This window comes from Erythrolamprus reginae, chromosome 2, assembly GCF_031021105.1.
Source record: "Erythrolamprus reginae isolate rEryReg1 chromosome 2, rEryReg1.hap1, whole genome shotgun sequence".
Taxonomy (NCBI): Eukaryota; Metazoa; Chordata; class Lepidosauria; order Squamata; family Dipsadidae; genus Erythrolamprus; species Erythrolamprus reginae.
In genome coordinates, this window is record NC_091951.1 from 130,646,801 (window position 1) to 130,664,169 (window position 17,369).

The 17,369-nt window shown below is 40.5% G+C and overlaps 1 protein-coding gene across 2 annotated transcripts in view; it reads right to left on the bottom strand.

Annotated features, from left to right (window-relative positions):
• TENM2 (teneurin transmembrane protein 2) overlaps positions 1-17,369 on the bottom strand; it is a 1,054,259-nt gene that overhangs the window by 666,194 nt on the left and 370,696 nt on the right. The window contains exon 2 of one of the 2 annotated variants that reach the window (XM_070739471.1): positions 8,459-8,542. The exons of the other annotated variant lie outside the window; for it this stretch is intronic. Coding sequence (XP_070595572.1) covers positions 8,459-8,542 — 84 coding nt within the window. The remainder of the gene's footprint in view (positions 1-8,458; positions 8,543-17,369) is intronic. 2 annotated transcript variants of the gene reach the window in all.

Consider the following 17,369-nt stretch of genomic DNA (forward strand, 5'->3'; position numbering starts at 1 on the left):
GTAGCAGGTATAAGAGAATTCATTGGGACTAGGCCCAAGCTACAAACCTACACACACTTATTAGAAATAAACCCCGTGGAATTAATTAGGGCTTACTTCTGGGCTGACATCCAAACATTTGTGCTGCATATCATTCTTCAATTTCCTTGAAAATAGCTTTCATTGAAATTAATGGGATTACTGCAAAGTAATACATAAAATAATGAAGCCTATCTGTGATCCTCTAAGAACTTAAAAGTATTTATATCTTCTTAAGACACCAGTGACATTATCCAGCAAAGCACACACATTTTTAATTGTTGTCTTTTTTAATTGCAAGAATTATATTTGCAGTTAACATTACCATGGAAATAAATTAATACATTTATTAATTACAGTTCTATATTTAATTTATTCCATATGGAAGCCAAGATGATCTGCATAAAGTTTCCAGAGAAACTCCTTTTCAAGTAGTGATTAGGCTTAGCTATTGCAAAATTGTTACAACATGCACTTTCATACACAGTCTTCAGATCCTTAAGTGTCGTTATAACATTTGTACCTTTATTCTTTAGTATTTGAGAAGCAAAATATTTCGCAGCCAGGATTTTTTTGAAATGTGTGACTATATAAAAGTCATATAAAAGGCACTTTTTCTGAATACCAGATGTGTCATTAAGTGTTTCTGATGTTTATTTTTTTTAAAAAAGTTTTAAAAATAGAGTAAAATCACTCAGCATAAGAACGCTATAAAATAAACCAATGATAACAGATGGTGTTTGTCTTGTCAAAACCTGTGTTAAAAATTGCCACCTATCAAAGTGGATTTCTTTTGCTGGATGTTATATGTAAAAGTGCTATATAAAATGCTTTCAATTTTTTAAAAATACATGTCCCAAACATCAGACTTGGATTTGTATAAATTTCTCCCAGTGGAATATTATGCTGAAACCTGGAAACTGAAGTTTCCCCCCATCCTTAAACTCTGCAAATTAGTTTGAATAATAGTGTACTGAAGACACAAATTCCATACCAAAGATTAAATCTTCCCAGCAGGTTTCTACAATCAGAAGTTGTATGTTTTCTCTTAGAACACAATCTACAATTAATTATTTTCTTCAGAAATATACAGTACTTCAGGAAAAAAATAAATGTTTTTTTTTATTTTCTACCACGTATTTCATAACATAGTATACTTGCAATAGTAAACGATTCATGGATAAAACAGCATGTTATAAGGAAAGTAATTGTTTCCATCTGAAACTGGTACTGTAGAAATCAATGCAAAGACCCTTAGGAGATAAATCCAACTTTGTTTACCTATTTCATACAATTGTTTCTAACTTTTCAAATATAAAACCTGTAGGAAGTCAATATTGAAAAACCATAGGAAAGGTGTCAAATTTATTAATTTTACCACTGGGGCAACTTCAATGAAATCCCATTGGGGTTAATAACATCTGACTTATTTAAACATAATTTTCTATGAAGATAAGGGATAATTGATGTGTGACAAAATTACCAGGAACAGATAAATATTACTGATAATAATAATACAACAAAGTCAACTTGTGTTCAAATAAAAGGCTAAGATTCTTCTGTCTCTTGAGGGAAAGGAAGGAAGGAAGGAAGACAGAAAGAAAGAAAGAAAGAAAGAAAGAAAGAAAGAAAGAAAGATCTGATCATGAATTATTCATATCTACTGAAAATATAAGATGAAGCAAAATCAAAGACAAATTATTCAATTTGCCTTTGGGGAGGAGGGAAGACTCAATATTTTTGTTTCATTCTCTTACTAAGTCTGTTTATAATACATTTTCACATCTAGAAAAAACTCTTAGCATTCGACTGTAGAGCACTAATGGGTTAATGTAGAGTAGCTTGCTTAAAACCACAACGTGAAGTTATTGCTGAGAAGAATTTGAACAATGGATTTTTGTTCCATTTACTAGTGCTACTAGTTCTGACAACATGTTACTCCCATTAATTTAAAACTCTGTTCAATTAGTATTAACTTTTAATTAGGTTTAAGAGTGTTCTGCTATAACATTTTAACCACTATCACACTGTCTTAAAGAATTCGGATGTTGTTAAAAACCAATTAAAGATCTACTCTTAAAGAATTCAATGCTACTTTAACTGATACCGGTATTTCAAAAAGGAAAATAAAAATCATTAGTGCAATAGGCAACCAAATAGTTTTATTTTCTATTACCAAGGCTTTAAAACAAACAAATAAAATAATCCAGTCAACTCTTCATTATACTTAATAGGTAAGTTTTATATCATTAAAAACAAGTACAAAGCTTAAAAAAAATCAGTAGGTGCACTATATATAATTTGAGTGAACATTTTTTATAAATAAAAAAAAAACAGAACTAATTAATTTTAGATAAAACTGAACCAGATGTATTCTGGGAAAATGTTATGTTTTAAAAGTTGAGTAAATTAAGCGCATAGACAAGAAAAATGTCCATTGCTCTTAGTCTAATTATGACATCACCAGACAGACAATTTGACAGCATGATTCAACTGCCAAATAGATTGAATTTTTTTCTGGGATCACTTCATAAGAAGCACTGGAGGTGGGGGAAATAACTCTCTTACATCTCTTGTAGCTGTAAAGAAATAATAAATAAAGGGCACAAAGGTAAACAAAGATATTGAAATAATATTCTTCAAGATGAATATACCTTAAGGCAGTGATGGCGAACCTTTTTCCCTTGGGTGCCAAAAGAGCATGCATGTATATTATCACACATGCACAACTGCCCATACCCATAATTCAATGCCTGGGGAGTGCGAAAACAGCTTCCCCCACTCCCCAGAGGCCTTCTGGAGGCTCATGTTTTGCCCTCACCAGGCTCCAAAGGCCTCCCTGGAGCCGGGGGAGGGTAAAAACAACCTCCCCCAACCCCCTGAAGGTTCTCTGGAAGCCAAAAACACCCTCCCAGAGCTTATGTGCTAGCCAAAAATCAGCTGGCCGGCACACACATGCATGAATACAGAATACAAACAGAATACCCTATGAAAGCAGACTATCAATCCTAGGTCTAGAAAGACTGGAACTGCGTCGCCTAAAACAAGATCTAAGTACAGTAATACCTCATGATACGAACTTAATTGGTGCAAGGAGGAGGTTCGTAAGACGAAAGGTTCGTAAGATGAAACATTGTTTCCCATAGGAAACAATGTAAAGTCAATTAATCCGTGCAACCAAAAACCCCCCCGCAAAAAAACAGCTTTCGGCGACTGCTGGGAAGCCACGCGGCTGTTTTAAAAGGTGACAGCCGGCCTGGGGGGCTTCCCAGCACCCCCCCGAACCCGGGTTCGGGGTTCGGGGGGTGCTGGGAAGCCCCCGAGGCCGGCTGCGACCTTTTAAAAGAGCCGCGCCGCTTCCCATCTGTCTCCTGAAGCCGAACGGCAAAGCCGAACTTCCGCGTTCGGCTTCAGGAGACAGCTGCGAAGCAGCGCGGGTGTTTAAAAAGGTCGCAGCCGGCCTGGGGGGCTTGCCAGCACCCCCCCGAACCCTGAACCCGGACGTTTGGCAAAAGTTCGGGGTTCGGGGGGGTGCTGGCAAGCCCCCCAGGCCGGCTGCGACCTTTTAAAACACCTGCGCCGCTTCCCAGCTGTCTCCTGAAGCCGAACGCTAAAACCGAACTTCCGCGTTCGGCTTCAGGAGACAGCTGCGAAGCGGCGCGGGTGTTTTAAAAGGTTGCAGCCGGCCTGGGGGGCTTCCCAGAACCCCCCCGAACCCTGAACCCGGATGTTCGGCAAAAGTTCGGGGTTCGGGGGGTGCTGGCAAGCCCCCCAGGCCGGCTGCGACCTTTTAAAACACCCGCGCCGCTTCCCAGCTGTCTCCTGAAGCCAAACGCTAAACCCGAACTTCCGCGTTCGGCTTCGGGAGACAGCCGCGAAGCGGCGCGGGTGTTTTAAAAGGTCGCAGCCAGCCTGGGGGGCTTCCCAGCACCCCCCCGAACCCCGAACCCGGAAGTTCAGCAAAAGTTTGGGGTTAGGGGGGGTGCTGGCAAGCCCCCCAGGCCGGCTGCAACCTTTTAAAAGAGCCACGCCGCTTCCCAGCTGTCTCCCGAAGCCGAACGCTAAAGCCGAATTTCCGCGTTCGGCTTCGGGAGACAGCTGCGAAGCGGTGCGGGTGTTTTAAAAGGTCGCAGACGGCCTGTGGGGCTTCCCAGCAACCTCCCGAACCGAACCCCGGGTTCAGCAAAATTTTGCCTCTTCTTACGAACTTTGTTCGAGTTACGAACCGGCGTTCGGGAGGCTTCTGGGAAGCCCCGCCGCCCGGCTGTTACCTTTTAAAACAGCCGCGCGGCTTCCCAGCAGTCTCCGAACGCCGGTTCGTAACTCGAAAAAAGTTCGTAAGAAGAGGCAAAATTTTTCTGAACCCCGGGTTCGTATCACGAGTTGTTCGTAAGACGAGGGGTTCGTATCTTGAGGTACCACTGTATTGCCCACAAGATCATATGCTGCAACGTTCTACCTGTCAATGACTATTTTAGCTTCAACTGCAACAACACAAGAGCACGTAACAGATTCAAACTTAATATTAACTGCTCCAAACTTGACTGTAAAAAATATGATTTCAGCAACCGAGTTGTCGAAGCGTGGAACTCATTATCTGACTCAGTAGTGTCAATCCCTAATCCTCAACATTTTTCCCTTAGACTATCCACGATTGACCTCTCCAGGTTCCTTAGAGGTCAGTAAGGGGCGTGCATAAGTGCACTAGTATGCCTTCCGTCCCCTGTCCAATTGTAAATAAATGTTGAAGCTGAGCTAGGGCAACATATGGCCCATGTGCCCCCTGTGGCACCCATGCCATAGGATCGCCATCACTGCCTTAAGAGAATTCCAACATGTAAAACCAAAAATCATCAGTTGCAAGGACTATTGAGTCCAACCCATATATTCACCCCAAATTCAGCATATGGTTTTCCAGAGGAAGGAAAATGAGGTGTCCCATTCTCCTTGGCATATTAATGATGTAATGAAGTAAAAATGACAATTCTAGTTGGAGCTTGGTTTTCAAGAACATACATAAGATGAGAGCAGGAGTAGATTTAAAACTGAAGATAATAATTATGATTATGTGAAACCATTCTTTTTACAATGCATTGCATACAGAAGTAGGCAAAGAGTACATAGCTCACATCACCATACACTACACACTGTGTAGACTCTGCACCCTTCCCCCCTTTTCATTCTGAGTTTCTTCCAATTATCAGGACCTAACTAACCAACAATAATTATCATGAACGATAATTTTATTTTGTGAATATATATATCGCAGGATAATGTTACAGGATCCAAACTTAGTCAGTTACCGGGACCAGAAGTTTTGTCTTCCTAGATTCCTGCTGGAGCTCATCTTCACAGAACTTCTCTCTAGCCCTTCTCTGTAATTCTTCTGCTATTTGTAGCAGAAAAAGTCAATTTCTGCTTCCCCTGAAAAACGGTGCTGGAAAATTTGAAGGATTTGTAGGTAACAGTACACTAACTTTCCATCCATCTACAAAATTATCAACTGCATCAAATGCCTTCTATGAACAGAGGAAGTCCTCTCATGCTTGAAAAATACAATTAAGACCTTTGGCCACAATATAACAAAAGTTGTTGTTGTGTGTCCTTGTGTTTAACAGTGGCTTATGATTTTTTGAAGAATGCTTCAGCGATTACGGGGCTATGTCCTCAGACAGATTACAAAAGCAACCACCATCTGTCTACGGCACAGGTCCCCAACCGCCGGTCCGCGGACCGGCACCGGGCCGTTGGGGGTTTTCAGCCGGTCCGCGGCGCCAGGGCCCCCTCGGCCTTTCCGTACCACCAGCGGCGCTCCCCCCGCCAGCCAGCCAAGCCCCGCGGCCGCCGGAACCGGCTCCTCGCTCTCCCCCCGCCGCCCGCCGCGTTTGCAGGAGGTGGGGAGGGTTGGGCGGCCCGCCAAGGCCAGGAGGGACGCCGCTGCCCCCCCCCCCTTCCCTCTCTCCGCCCGCCGCTGCGCCTCCTTGACGCCGAGAGGAAATGCCGGCAAAGGCTTTCCTCAGCGGAGGCCGGCGAAGGTGATATTGAATGTCGGGGGAGAACGGGCGGCACGCGCTCCCTATCTCCCTGCTAGCCCACTCGGAATATTCAAAATAAGAAAAACCTTTGCCAGCGAAGGCTTTTCTTATTTTGAATATTCCGAGTGGGCTAGCAGGGGGATAGGGAGCGCGTGCAGCCGCTCGTTCTCCCCCGACATTCAATATCACCTTCGCCGGCCCCGCCTCTCCTCCAAACCCCCTTGCTGAGAGCCCGGGGCGAAAGTGCTCTCGCAAAGGTGAGGCGGGCAGGGCGTGCGCGCGTCATCGCTGAGAAGAACGGAGAGAGAACGAGAGTGAGTGAGAGCAACAGACAGCAAGATAGAGAGAAAGTGAGAAAGAGAGAGTGAGAAAGGGGGGGAGAGAAAGAGATAGCAAGAGAGAGAACAAGAGAGAGAAAGAGCGTGAGAAAGAAAACAAGAAAGAGTGAGAGAGAGAGAAAGCAAAAGAGACAGAAAGAAAACAAGAGAGAGAAAGTGAGAAGAAGAGAGAGAAAGAGGGGGAGAGAGAGAGAAAGAGAGAGGGGGGAGAGAGAGAAAGAGAGGGAGAGGGAGAAAGAGAGGGGGAGAGGGGGGAGAGATAGCAAGAGAGGGAGAGAGGGAAAGGGGGAGAGAGGGGGGAGAGAAAGAGAGAGGGAGAGAGAGAAGAGATAAAGGAAGAGGAGAGAAAGAAAGAAAGAGAAAGAAAGAAAGAGGGATAGAAAGAGAGAGAGTGAGAGATGCTCAGTGAGCCTTTCTTTGAAGTTGCCTTTCTTTCTTTCTCTTTCTTGCTTTCTTTCTTGCTCTTTTTCTTTCTCTCTTTTACCTTCCCTTCCTCTATTTCTTCTTTTCTTTCTCCTTCCTACCTTCTTCCCTTACTCTCCCCTTTCATAAGTTTCCTTGCTTCCTTCCTCTGTTCCTGTCCCTTCCCCCCTTCTTTCTTTCTTTCTTTCTTTCCTTCCTTCCTTTCCTCCCTCCATTTCTTGCTTTCCTTTTCCTTCCTCCCTTCTTTCCTCCCTCATTCCCTTCTTTCACTCCTTCCTCTCTTACTCTCCCCTTTCACACCTTTCCTTGCTTCCTTTGCACCCTTCTTTTGTTCCTGTCCCTTCCCTCTTTCCTTCCTTCCTTCCCACCCTCCGTCCATTCATTCACCCATTCCTCTCTTGATCACCCCTTTTACGGCGCCGCTGACAGCTAGCTCCCCCCCCCCCCACCGGGCCATGGAAAACTGGTCTAGCTTAAAGCCGGTCCCTGGTGCAAAAAAGGTTGGGGACCTCTGGTCTACGGCAACCCAAAATGCATAATTTGGTCATAATTCTTTCACTGAATTACTAGTACTGGAAAGCTGATATAATTGCCAATTCCTACATCTGCATCATCTTATGAATAGCATTACGAACAATATTCAGCTTTTTCATTACTGCACTGAATTTATATCTGAAAAAATAGTGCCCATCAGTCTTTATAGCATAATATGCTTAGGATTTATCTTTGTATGTAGATTCAAATGTAATTTATTTATCCAAGTTTCAGCTGTGGAAAATAATCTAAAATATGAAATGAAATCCTTAGAAAAATGGTGAGGGTTTGCTTATATTTGTGTTTTCCGGAGAACAGAAGAGCTTACTTTTGTTTTTATTTTTTCCATAGCAAATCATCTATTTAGATTGGAATAATATGAGAATTAGACCAGTAATAGCAGTTGCTAAAATATTTGTAACAAGAACAAATGGCTGAACCAGAATCCCAGGTAAGTAATAAAATAGATCAAAGCAAACACTGTGACTCAAATGGAAGCAATAATTTTGGTATTTATGGAACTAATGTTGTAAAAAATATAAGCCCAAAGCTACATAAGTTTATATTGTCAGTTTTTAAATCCAGTAACATACTGTATCAACTGTTCTCATAAGACTGCAATCACAAAATAATAACCTATAATACATAGGCAAATGAAGAAAGTTGACTGATGAAATTATTGCACTTCTATCTAAACATATATAGATCTGAATTTATAAAACCTACTCAAATATTCTGGAAAGATAATGATATATTGCAAGAAGTCATAAGATTAAGTGTAGTTGTTTGAACTCATGAAGTTATTATATTTTGTCTCCTAATGCTCAAAGAGAAGACAACATTATTAATGAATCAAAACTAATCATATTTCATATTATCATTTGAAATTGTGGAAAACATCTACAGTATAAGTTTCAAGTAATATTTCCTGATTACATTTTAATATTATACCTTTTCATTGAATTTCCCAAACCAATGTTTTTAATAGCAAACATTGACTAAAACAAGAAATATATGCATAAACATGTACAAACACAAACACATAAATTCAGCTAGTCTAATCACAATTTCTTATATGAAATACAGGGTGAAACAAGATAAAAATCTTACGTATTAAAGAATTCTTTGTTTCAGCCAGCTGCTGCCAGCCAGTCTGTCTTTCTTTCAATGTCTCAGAAAGTTGAGTATGAAAATCTAAATGAAATAAAATAACCACAATTTAGCACTCTCTTCATTAGATTTCATTGTCAATAACATATTTTTAGTATACCCAGCAGTATTTTTCTAGAGTCACCCCACTAGCCAAACATTCACTGTTATTACAATTAAATTCTGACCCAATTAAGTTCTGACCCCAAATGGCACAGGCAGAATTACCAAGATGTGACACTTTTTCCCATGACAAAGTCATTATCAGTAAATATAAAGGATGTGTGAATTTCCCTTGCCCACATATTTAACCCAATCCTAATTTAAACCAAATTTATCTAATATATTCCCTTCTATTGTAGTCTTAGCTAATCTGCTAAATATGAACTGAACTTCAAATCAATTTATCTAAAATCTAGAAATGAAAATAAAACCAATATGACATTTCCCCCCATAGAATGTCATCAAATAGCATAGGAACCATTTGGGGGAGAAAAGTGTGAGGAGAAAGAAGTTTTTTTGTTAAAGATTTTTTTCCCTTAGTTGAAAATAGATACGTTCTAAACAACAACAAAATTATCATAATTTAGATAAACCTCAAGTTCTTCCATGCACTGAACAAGATTTTAAAAGCAAACTCCTGCTGATTAATTACAATTTAATGGACAAAATTTTCAGAAGAAATGGGAATGGTACATTCAGAATTGTTACAATTGTTAATAAAATTAACAGCTTGAATGGAAAAGAGAAGTTAATTAATAACTAGGCGAAACCTTTCTTTCAGATAAAAATTACAGTTTCTTGGAAATAATATTACTGTCAAAATACGAATCTGTAATAAATGCTATTACACATTTAAAAGCTACAGTGAAGAATGAGCTTTTAGGAATGGACAAAAAATTAAGCAATTTAAACTAAGACACATGCTAAAATAAATATTTATTTTAATAAAACATTAATGTTTTTTTTAAACCATATTTGAGAGAGATTTGTTGTAGAGATAGATTGCAATGTTTCAACCTCTTTGGGATCTTGCTTTCAATGGGATACTTGTTGGATAGATTTCTATGGATGATGAATCAAGCTAGCAAAAGTCAACATTTAAGGCAGGAACAAACAACTAAATGTTTGAAATAAAAAGGCATATGTCGGTTTTATGTGAACCAACATGATGCTAAATTTACAAAAGGATTCCTTACAATTTCACCAAGGAACATATTAAACAGTCAAAGACATTTTATACCACTTGTCTTGAACTATTTGCTATATTTTCAGGGACAATGTATTTCCATCATATACTACTTTTATCACATTCAGCAATCAAGGCTCAAATTCATATTTCATAAAACATTTGAGTTTACTCATTTTGTCATACACTTTCACTAAATCAACAAATGTACAATAAACTTTATTTCCCATTTTAAAATGACATTCTGGCAGGTAAAAATTAGTCTATACATCTAATCTGCACATCATATAAATTAACTGTACTCTCCAAATTCCTGTCATTGTCATAATTCATCTCTCTGAAATTTCTGCCAAACTCATTCCCAGGAACCTTTAACAAGCTAATCTCTATATAGGTGATCTTTTTGCATTCACTTTTTCTATTTTTTTTTCTTTTTACAGGAAAATTCATTCACCTAAATGTTAAGCACAGATGCATTGTTCATACACACCTTAAAAACACTTCCTCATCTGATAATGGAGATTGGCTTCCTGGGCTGTGTGCCAAGCCCCCCCTCTTCCAACTCACCCCCACCTTCTTCTTTGTCCGAGGAAACTGCACTACCTGACTCTGTCGGCAATAAAACAGGCAGGGCCGCCGATAGACGGGTATTACTGGGAGCTCCGTACCGGGCCCGGTGAAATTGACCAATTAGAGGGCCCGCAAGACCGGGCCCTTTTGCGCATGTGCAAATTTGGCGCCAGAAGGCCGGGGCCCCTAATTGTTCAAAAAGTTGTGAGAAGAGGAAGCTGAGCTTCCTTCTTAGCGCCTTTCAAGTTTTCCGGCAACTGCAGCGCCCCGCCCGGCTGGAGCTTCCCTGGCAGCTGCAGCAGGTGAGCTTTGGGGCTCGTGGGGTAGACGAAGGCGGCGTGCTGGCCGGCCAGAGCCGGGATTGGATAAAGTAGAGGCGGGTAGATGGCTGGCAAGCCGCCATGGGAGGCCGGCGGGGGCAGGTTGAGCAAGCCGGGCTTGGGGACAAAGGCAGCGGCGGGCAGGGGGACCAAGCCCGGCGAGGCGCAGGGCGAAGGCGTCTCGGTACGCAGGCAGGCGCGGGGGCTGCTGGCGGAGCTCTCCGGGGAGACGCTGGGCACCAGCCGCGCCGGCTCATCGGCCAGGAGAGCGTCAATGCGGAAGTTGTGGGATTTCTCCGTGACCTTAACGCGGCTCTACCTTTTCCTGAGGCGGCGCCGTTGGGCGATGCAGCCGCTGCTCCAGCCCGTTCCTCGCAACTCACTCACTCACACACACACACCCCTGCCCAATCGGCTGGGCACGCCGCTGCCCCCCTCTTCTACAAGCCGCTACGGCGGGGTGGCTCCTCCTTTCCCTCCCCTCCCCTCCTCCGATTTGGGGCTGGTGGGAGGGTAGCGGCAGCGGAAGGGCGGCGCGCAGCGGTGGCTGATGGCAGCGGCAGCGACAGCGGCAGCGAGTAGTAGGCCCCTCTCCCTCTCTCTTTCTCTCAGCAGTCGCAGGCAGCGGGTAGTAGCCATGGGGCAGCGGCAGAGTGGTCAGCTGTGAGGCGGAGGCTGAGCTCTGGAACAGAGGCACTGACCGCGGCGGCTGGACAGCATTTACGGCGTCTAGCAACATGTCTAGCCGCCGCTGTCAGTGCTCCGTTCCGGAGCTCCGCCTCACAGCTGACGACCTTGCCGCCGCCGAGAGAAAGAGAGAGGGAGAAAGGGGGGAGAGAAAGAGATAGCAAGAGAGGGAGAGAGAGAGGGAGAGAGGGGGGAGAGAAAGAGATAGCAAGAGAGGGAGAGAGAGAAAGAGAGAGGGAGAGAGGAGGGAGAGAGAGAGAGGGAGAGGGAGAGAGGGAGGAGAGAAAGAGATAGCAAGAGAGGGAGAGAGAGAAAGAGAGAGGGAGAGAGGAGGGAGATGGAGAGAGAGAAAGAGAGAGGGAGAGAGGGGGAGAGAAAGAGATAGCAAGAGAGGGAGAGAGAGAAAGAGAGAGGAGGGAGAGAGAGAGAGGGAGAAAGAGAGAGGGAGAGAAGGGGAGAGAAAGAGTTAGCAAGAGGGAGAGAGAGAAAGAGAGAGGGAGAGAGGAGGAAGAGAGAGGGAGAGAGAGAAAGAGAGGGGGAGAGAGGGGGAGAGAAAGAGATAGCAAGAGAGGGGGAGAGAGAAAGAGAGAGGGAGAGAGGAGGGGGAGAGAGAGAGGGAGAGGGAGAGAGAGAGGGAGAGAGGGGGAGAGAGAGAAAGAGAAAGAGGGAGAGGGAGAAAGAGAGGGGGGAGAAAGAGAGTGAGAGAGAGAGAGAGGGAGAGGGGGAAGAGATAGCAAGAGATGGAGAGGGGGAGAGAGGGGGAGAGAGAGAGAGAGAGGGAGAGAGGGAGAGAGAGGAGATAAAGGAAGAGGAGAGATAGAAAGGAAGAGAGAGAAAGAAAGAGGGATAGAAAGAGAGAGGGAGAGATGCTCAGTGAGCCTTTATTTGAAGTTGCCTTTCTTTCTTTCTTTCTCTCTTTCTTTCTTTTGCTCTCTTGCTCTCTTGCTCTTTCTTTCTTTTTTCTTTCTATTGCTTTCTTTCTTTCGCTTTCTCTCCTTTCTTCCCTCCTTCCATTTCTTTCATTCCCCCTCTCTATTTTTATTTCTTTCATTTTCTTTCTTTCTTTCTCTCTTTCTTGCTTTCTTTCTTGCTCTTTTTCTTTCTCTCTTTTACCTTCCCTTCCTCTATCTCTTTTCTTTCTCCTTCCTACCTTCTTCCCTCCCTCCCTTCCTTCAGTCCTTCCTCTCTTACTCTCCCCTTTCATAAGTTTCCTTGCTTCCTTCCTCTGTTCCCCCTTTCTTTCTTTCTTTCTTTCTTTCTTTCTTTCTTTCTTTCTTTCTTTCTTTCTTTCCTTCCTTTTTTCCCTCCATTTCTTGCTTTCCTTTTCCTTCCTCCCTTCTTTCCTCCCTCATTCCCTTCTTTCACTCCTTCCTCTCTTACTCTCCCCTTTCACCCCTCCCCAAAGAAGGTAAATTTCATACATAATTGGTATGTCGCAAAATAAAGTAGTTTTAAAATGGCGGGGGGGGGGCAGACATTTAGGCTGTATGGGGCCCCAAAATTCCTGATGGCAGCCCTGAAAACAGGCCTATGATATGTTGATGTTTACCCTGCATCCACCTCCACATTCCTTGGGTCAGGAGCTGGGCCAGAGCCAACCACAACACTTGGTAGCATTTATATTATTTACTTTATTTTTTACTCTTTGGAACATCACTGTAATTTCCAATTAAATTTCTAAAAGACTATTTTCAAAATTTTGCCACTTTCAGTTTCATCCCAAAAAAATCTAATCATGTTTTAACATTTTATTCACTGTATTTAAGGCTTTTCATATACTTCTTAATCTACTTCTATTTTTTATTTCTAATTTTACATAAAAATCATTTTTAGCTGTCATCCCTTTTAATCTTAACTGTTCATTGTTCTTCTCTTCATTTTTATTTTATGCTTTTTCTTCATTTTGTTTCTTTGTAATTTTTTCCTTTCTTTTTTAGTTCATAGTTCACTTTTTACTATTTTATAATAGCTCTACTTTCACTATATACAGGATATAAAAAATTAGGCCTCATGGACCAGTTGCAATATGTTTTATTACTTTTTTTCAGAAAAAATGTCACTGTGTAAAACGTTCAAAGATCATGTATCAAGAAAATTTCAAGAAAATTTAACTAAGTTCTTAAGAAAAGATAAAGGTAATATTTTTAAATTGTGATCATCTACAGATAGGCTCAAAGAATTTGCTTTTCTATTGTCTATCATGGCAGGGTTTTGAAGGAAGATAGAAAAGTGTACACTAGGACTAGGTTATCCCAAAGGTGCTTTTGCAAAAAGCAACTGGACTTTGTTTTTCCTTGAAAACCTTTGGAATAATCATGATCTAGATAACTGAGAATCTCCATAGACATGTACTCTATGTCAGGGGTTCCCAACCTTGACAACTTTACAACTTGTGGATTTCTACTCCCAGAATTCTGGGAGTTGAAGTCAAGTCATACAGTTGCCATGAAGGCCATGTTCTAGATTACCCATCATTAGTCATGTGTATAGCACATGTAGGATTTTATGATGACACTGGGCAAGTCTGACACATTGTTGTCCATATTCCACAAGTGCAACTAAAACTCAGTTTCATCCTAATCATCCTTATGGAATGTCAGGGTTCTAAACGACATATTACCTTGCAATGATACTATTTCTCATATAACACGAACTAGGAAATATGTGCAGCAGAAACCCAGATGCCTAGGGAAATATATGAATAGCTCCTGATTTTTCTGTGCAGCATGGAAACAGAAAAAAAATCAACCCTCCCCCCTATGGGAAAGATTACCTGTCTCTGACTACTATTAATTACTGAAATATTAATATTGTCAAGCCTGAATTTAATTGGGGTGTGGGATTGTTTGTATCTTTGGGCATTCTAGCATGAAATTGGTTTGACAGAGTTTGGAGCTGGAGAGGGAATGGAGCCTTCAGTCAAAATATGCTTCCTAGCTGATGAGTCAACCACATCCCAATGTCTGGCTGACTGGAGGAGAAGGAGAGATGTCACTGAGCAACCAACTCCCATCTTGATTGGACAATGTGACAATTGTTTTGGGAACTTGAGAAACTGAAACTTACGCTGGAGGAAAAAGCCCAGAAACTTTATTTATCTAAATAAATTTGTTATTTGAGGAAAAGCAATGCCTCAAATTTGTGATGGGTGCATTACTTGGAGTCTGGCATATATTGCTAAAATTAATTGCATTTTGCCAGTTTTTTATTCTTTAGTTAGCAAATACAAAACAGCAAGGACTCTTAAATAATCCAACCATTCAGGAACATTTTATTCAAAATTTGGCTTAATTTATAGTTGTGATAATAAAAAAACCCCATAGAATTAATATAAATGCCCAGCAATCAACACCCAGACGAGCAGACATTAACACCAAGATTAACACTAAACCATCAAAAAGTAAAACAATACCCCAATTAAGAAATTACCATTTCAGACAAACTAACATAAATAACAGCCTAATCAAGGAAACATTCTCCCACTGTAAACCAAACTCAGGACTGAGCTGGGTTTCTTTCTTTCCTTTCTTCTTCCTTGCTTTCTTGCTTCTTTCTTTAAAAAAGCTTGCTAAATAGATTACGACTAGATGATTGTAAGTGGAGACCAGGGCAGCATATTTGGATATCATATTTCATTTAAAATTAATTAAAATCTTATGAGGTAGATTGGACTGATAGATGGTGGTTGTTTGAGTCATCCATTGGGGTTCATATACAGATTAAGTTTTGACTCCAGGAACCCCTGGAGTCTGTCCAATGCTCTAACCACTATTGCATATAAATTGATCTTATTTATCCTGTTTAAGGAAGGATTCTGATGGCTGAGTTCATATCAGTGGGACTGGAAATGACTCCCCTAAAAAAACACACACGATAGCAGCTTGTTTTTTTTGTATATTAAAAACATACTTATATACTTTCATAAATGGACTACCAAAATGATTCCAAAAAATCCCAAAATGTTACAATTATGCACTCTCAGTTTCGAGAACTTATTCAAAGTTGAAATGACCAAGGCAAGGAATATAAAGTAGATTTGGGATGGGGGGGGGGATAAGAAGACAAAGAAGGGGGAAAAGAAGGTGGGAATTTAAAAAAAATACCAAAAGGAACAGAGGTAATCTTCAAGTTATGACCACAACTGAGCAAAAATGTATGTTGCTAAATGAGGCTTTTGTGAAGTGAATTTTACCCCATTGTACAATCTTTCCTACTACAGTTGTTAAGTGACTTACTGCAGTTATTAGTAACACAATTGTTTAAAGTGAATCCAACTTTCCCATTGCCTTTGCTTATCAGGTCACAAAAATGATCACATGACCTTTGGACATTGCAAGAGTCATAAATATGAACTAGTTGCCTGACATCTAAATTTTTATCATGTGATCATGGGGCTGCCACAATAGCCATAAGTGTGATAAAAGGTCATAAGTCCTTTTTTTTCTTCAATGTTGTTATAATTTTAAACAGTCAGTAAACGAATTGTTGTAGGTCAAGGACTTCCTCTATTTTTTCCTCTCCTCCGTCTGGACAAACCCTTTCTTTGAACAAAAATATAGTTTCAACTCAGAATATAATTATTAATCTCAGAAGATGCAATTGTTGAATTAATTGAAATAAAACATCTTTTTATACTGATTCACATATAACATTTTCTTTTTTGTTATGTCTATAGAAGTCATATCTGCAAGTTATGCTTCCATTAGCGATGCTAATAAGGGCCCTTATATAGCTCTGCATTAGTTGATATCAAAGCCAAAAGTGATTTAAACTATATCATTTTTGTGTGTTCAGGTCCAGAAATAATCAGTTGAGAGGTTTGTTTGTTTGTTTTATTTGTCTGATGAAGCTTATTCTTGCTTTTAAAGGCTCAGAGAAAATACATCAGCTTTTCAAGAATACTTCAAAAAGTCATGAATAATACTTAGGAATACTTAGTCAAGAACTGTTAAGAACTATTGAGAAATAGAGAATTTTGCATTTATGCTGAAAATTCAACCGTAAACACAATTGATTTTATCATAAGTAAAGCCAGGAATTCATAAAGTTTCTAGACTCATTAATAACTATTAACCAACTTATTTTTTAAAAGTTAAAAATTATTTTAAATACAAGTGAATGAGGCACCATCTAGCATTATGATAGCAGATTCTGACTGGATAGTCTCTGTCCACTAAACCTTCCAATCTGGTTTGGAAGAACTATTACCAGAGGTGGCATTCAGCCGGTTTGGACTGGTTTGAGTGAACCGGTAGCAGCAACCTGTACTTTGCCATCCTATTTAGACACATTTTGAAACCATATGCATGTGTGCAAGCTGTGTGTATGAACAAAGCACATGTGTGGATGGCCTCATTCATGCAAGGAATGTCGCATACATGCCCTGAAGGTGAGCAAAGTGTGTGCGTGCACACAGGCATATTCACAATTGCAAAATGGTAGAGAAAGTAAGTGAATATTACCTCTGGCTATTACCGCTATGAAGTATAATTAGGAAGCATAATTTTCAGTTGATGAATACAGTTAGAGTTTTCTGCTTGACATATTCCGCAAAAGCACTGAATACAATGTGTATTTAATATTAATCAATGATGTAAATTAAAATTAACCTAGTTCATCAATTACCGTTTATTTCAACATATTTTCTTTCTTTAAATAGTATTATTTATTCTGGTATTTATTTAAAGCTTTATCTTGATCTCATTATTAAACCATTGCTAGGCAGAATAATTTATAACACTTTTCTTTAAGAAAAAACATGTTTTTTTTAAATTAAAAAAACAGTAAAAGAATTTCCACTAAATATTTCTGGGGTACTAAATATGCATTTAGTTGAAATACTCAGGCCAAATGAAATTATTGGTATAAATGAGCTTTGCATAAATTATTTGTGCCAAAAATTAGCTTGCTGTTCTTCAAATTGATTCTACCCCTGTTCTACTTTCTATTTTAATATGTTGGGGATTATTTTCAGATTATTTCCTCGCTCTGAAGTCACTCTGGTTACTCACATTCCACTATCCAAAAAAATTCAGTGATGAAATTTGGAACATCATCTGGAAAATCAAGGAGGCTGAACAATGAAAAGGGACATTTACACCAGCCA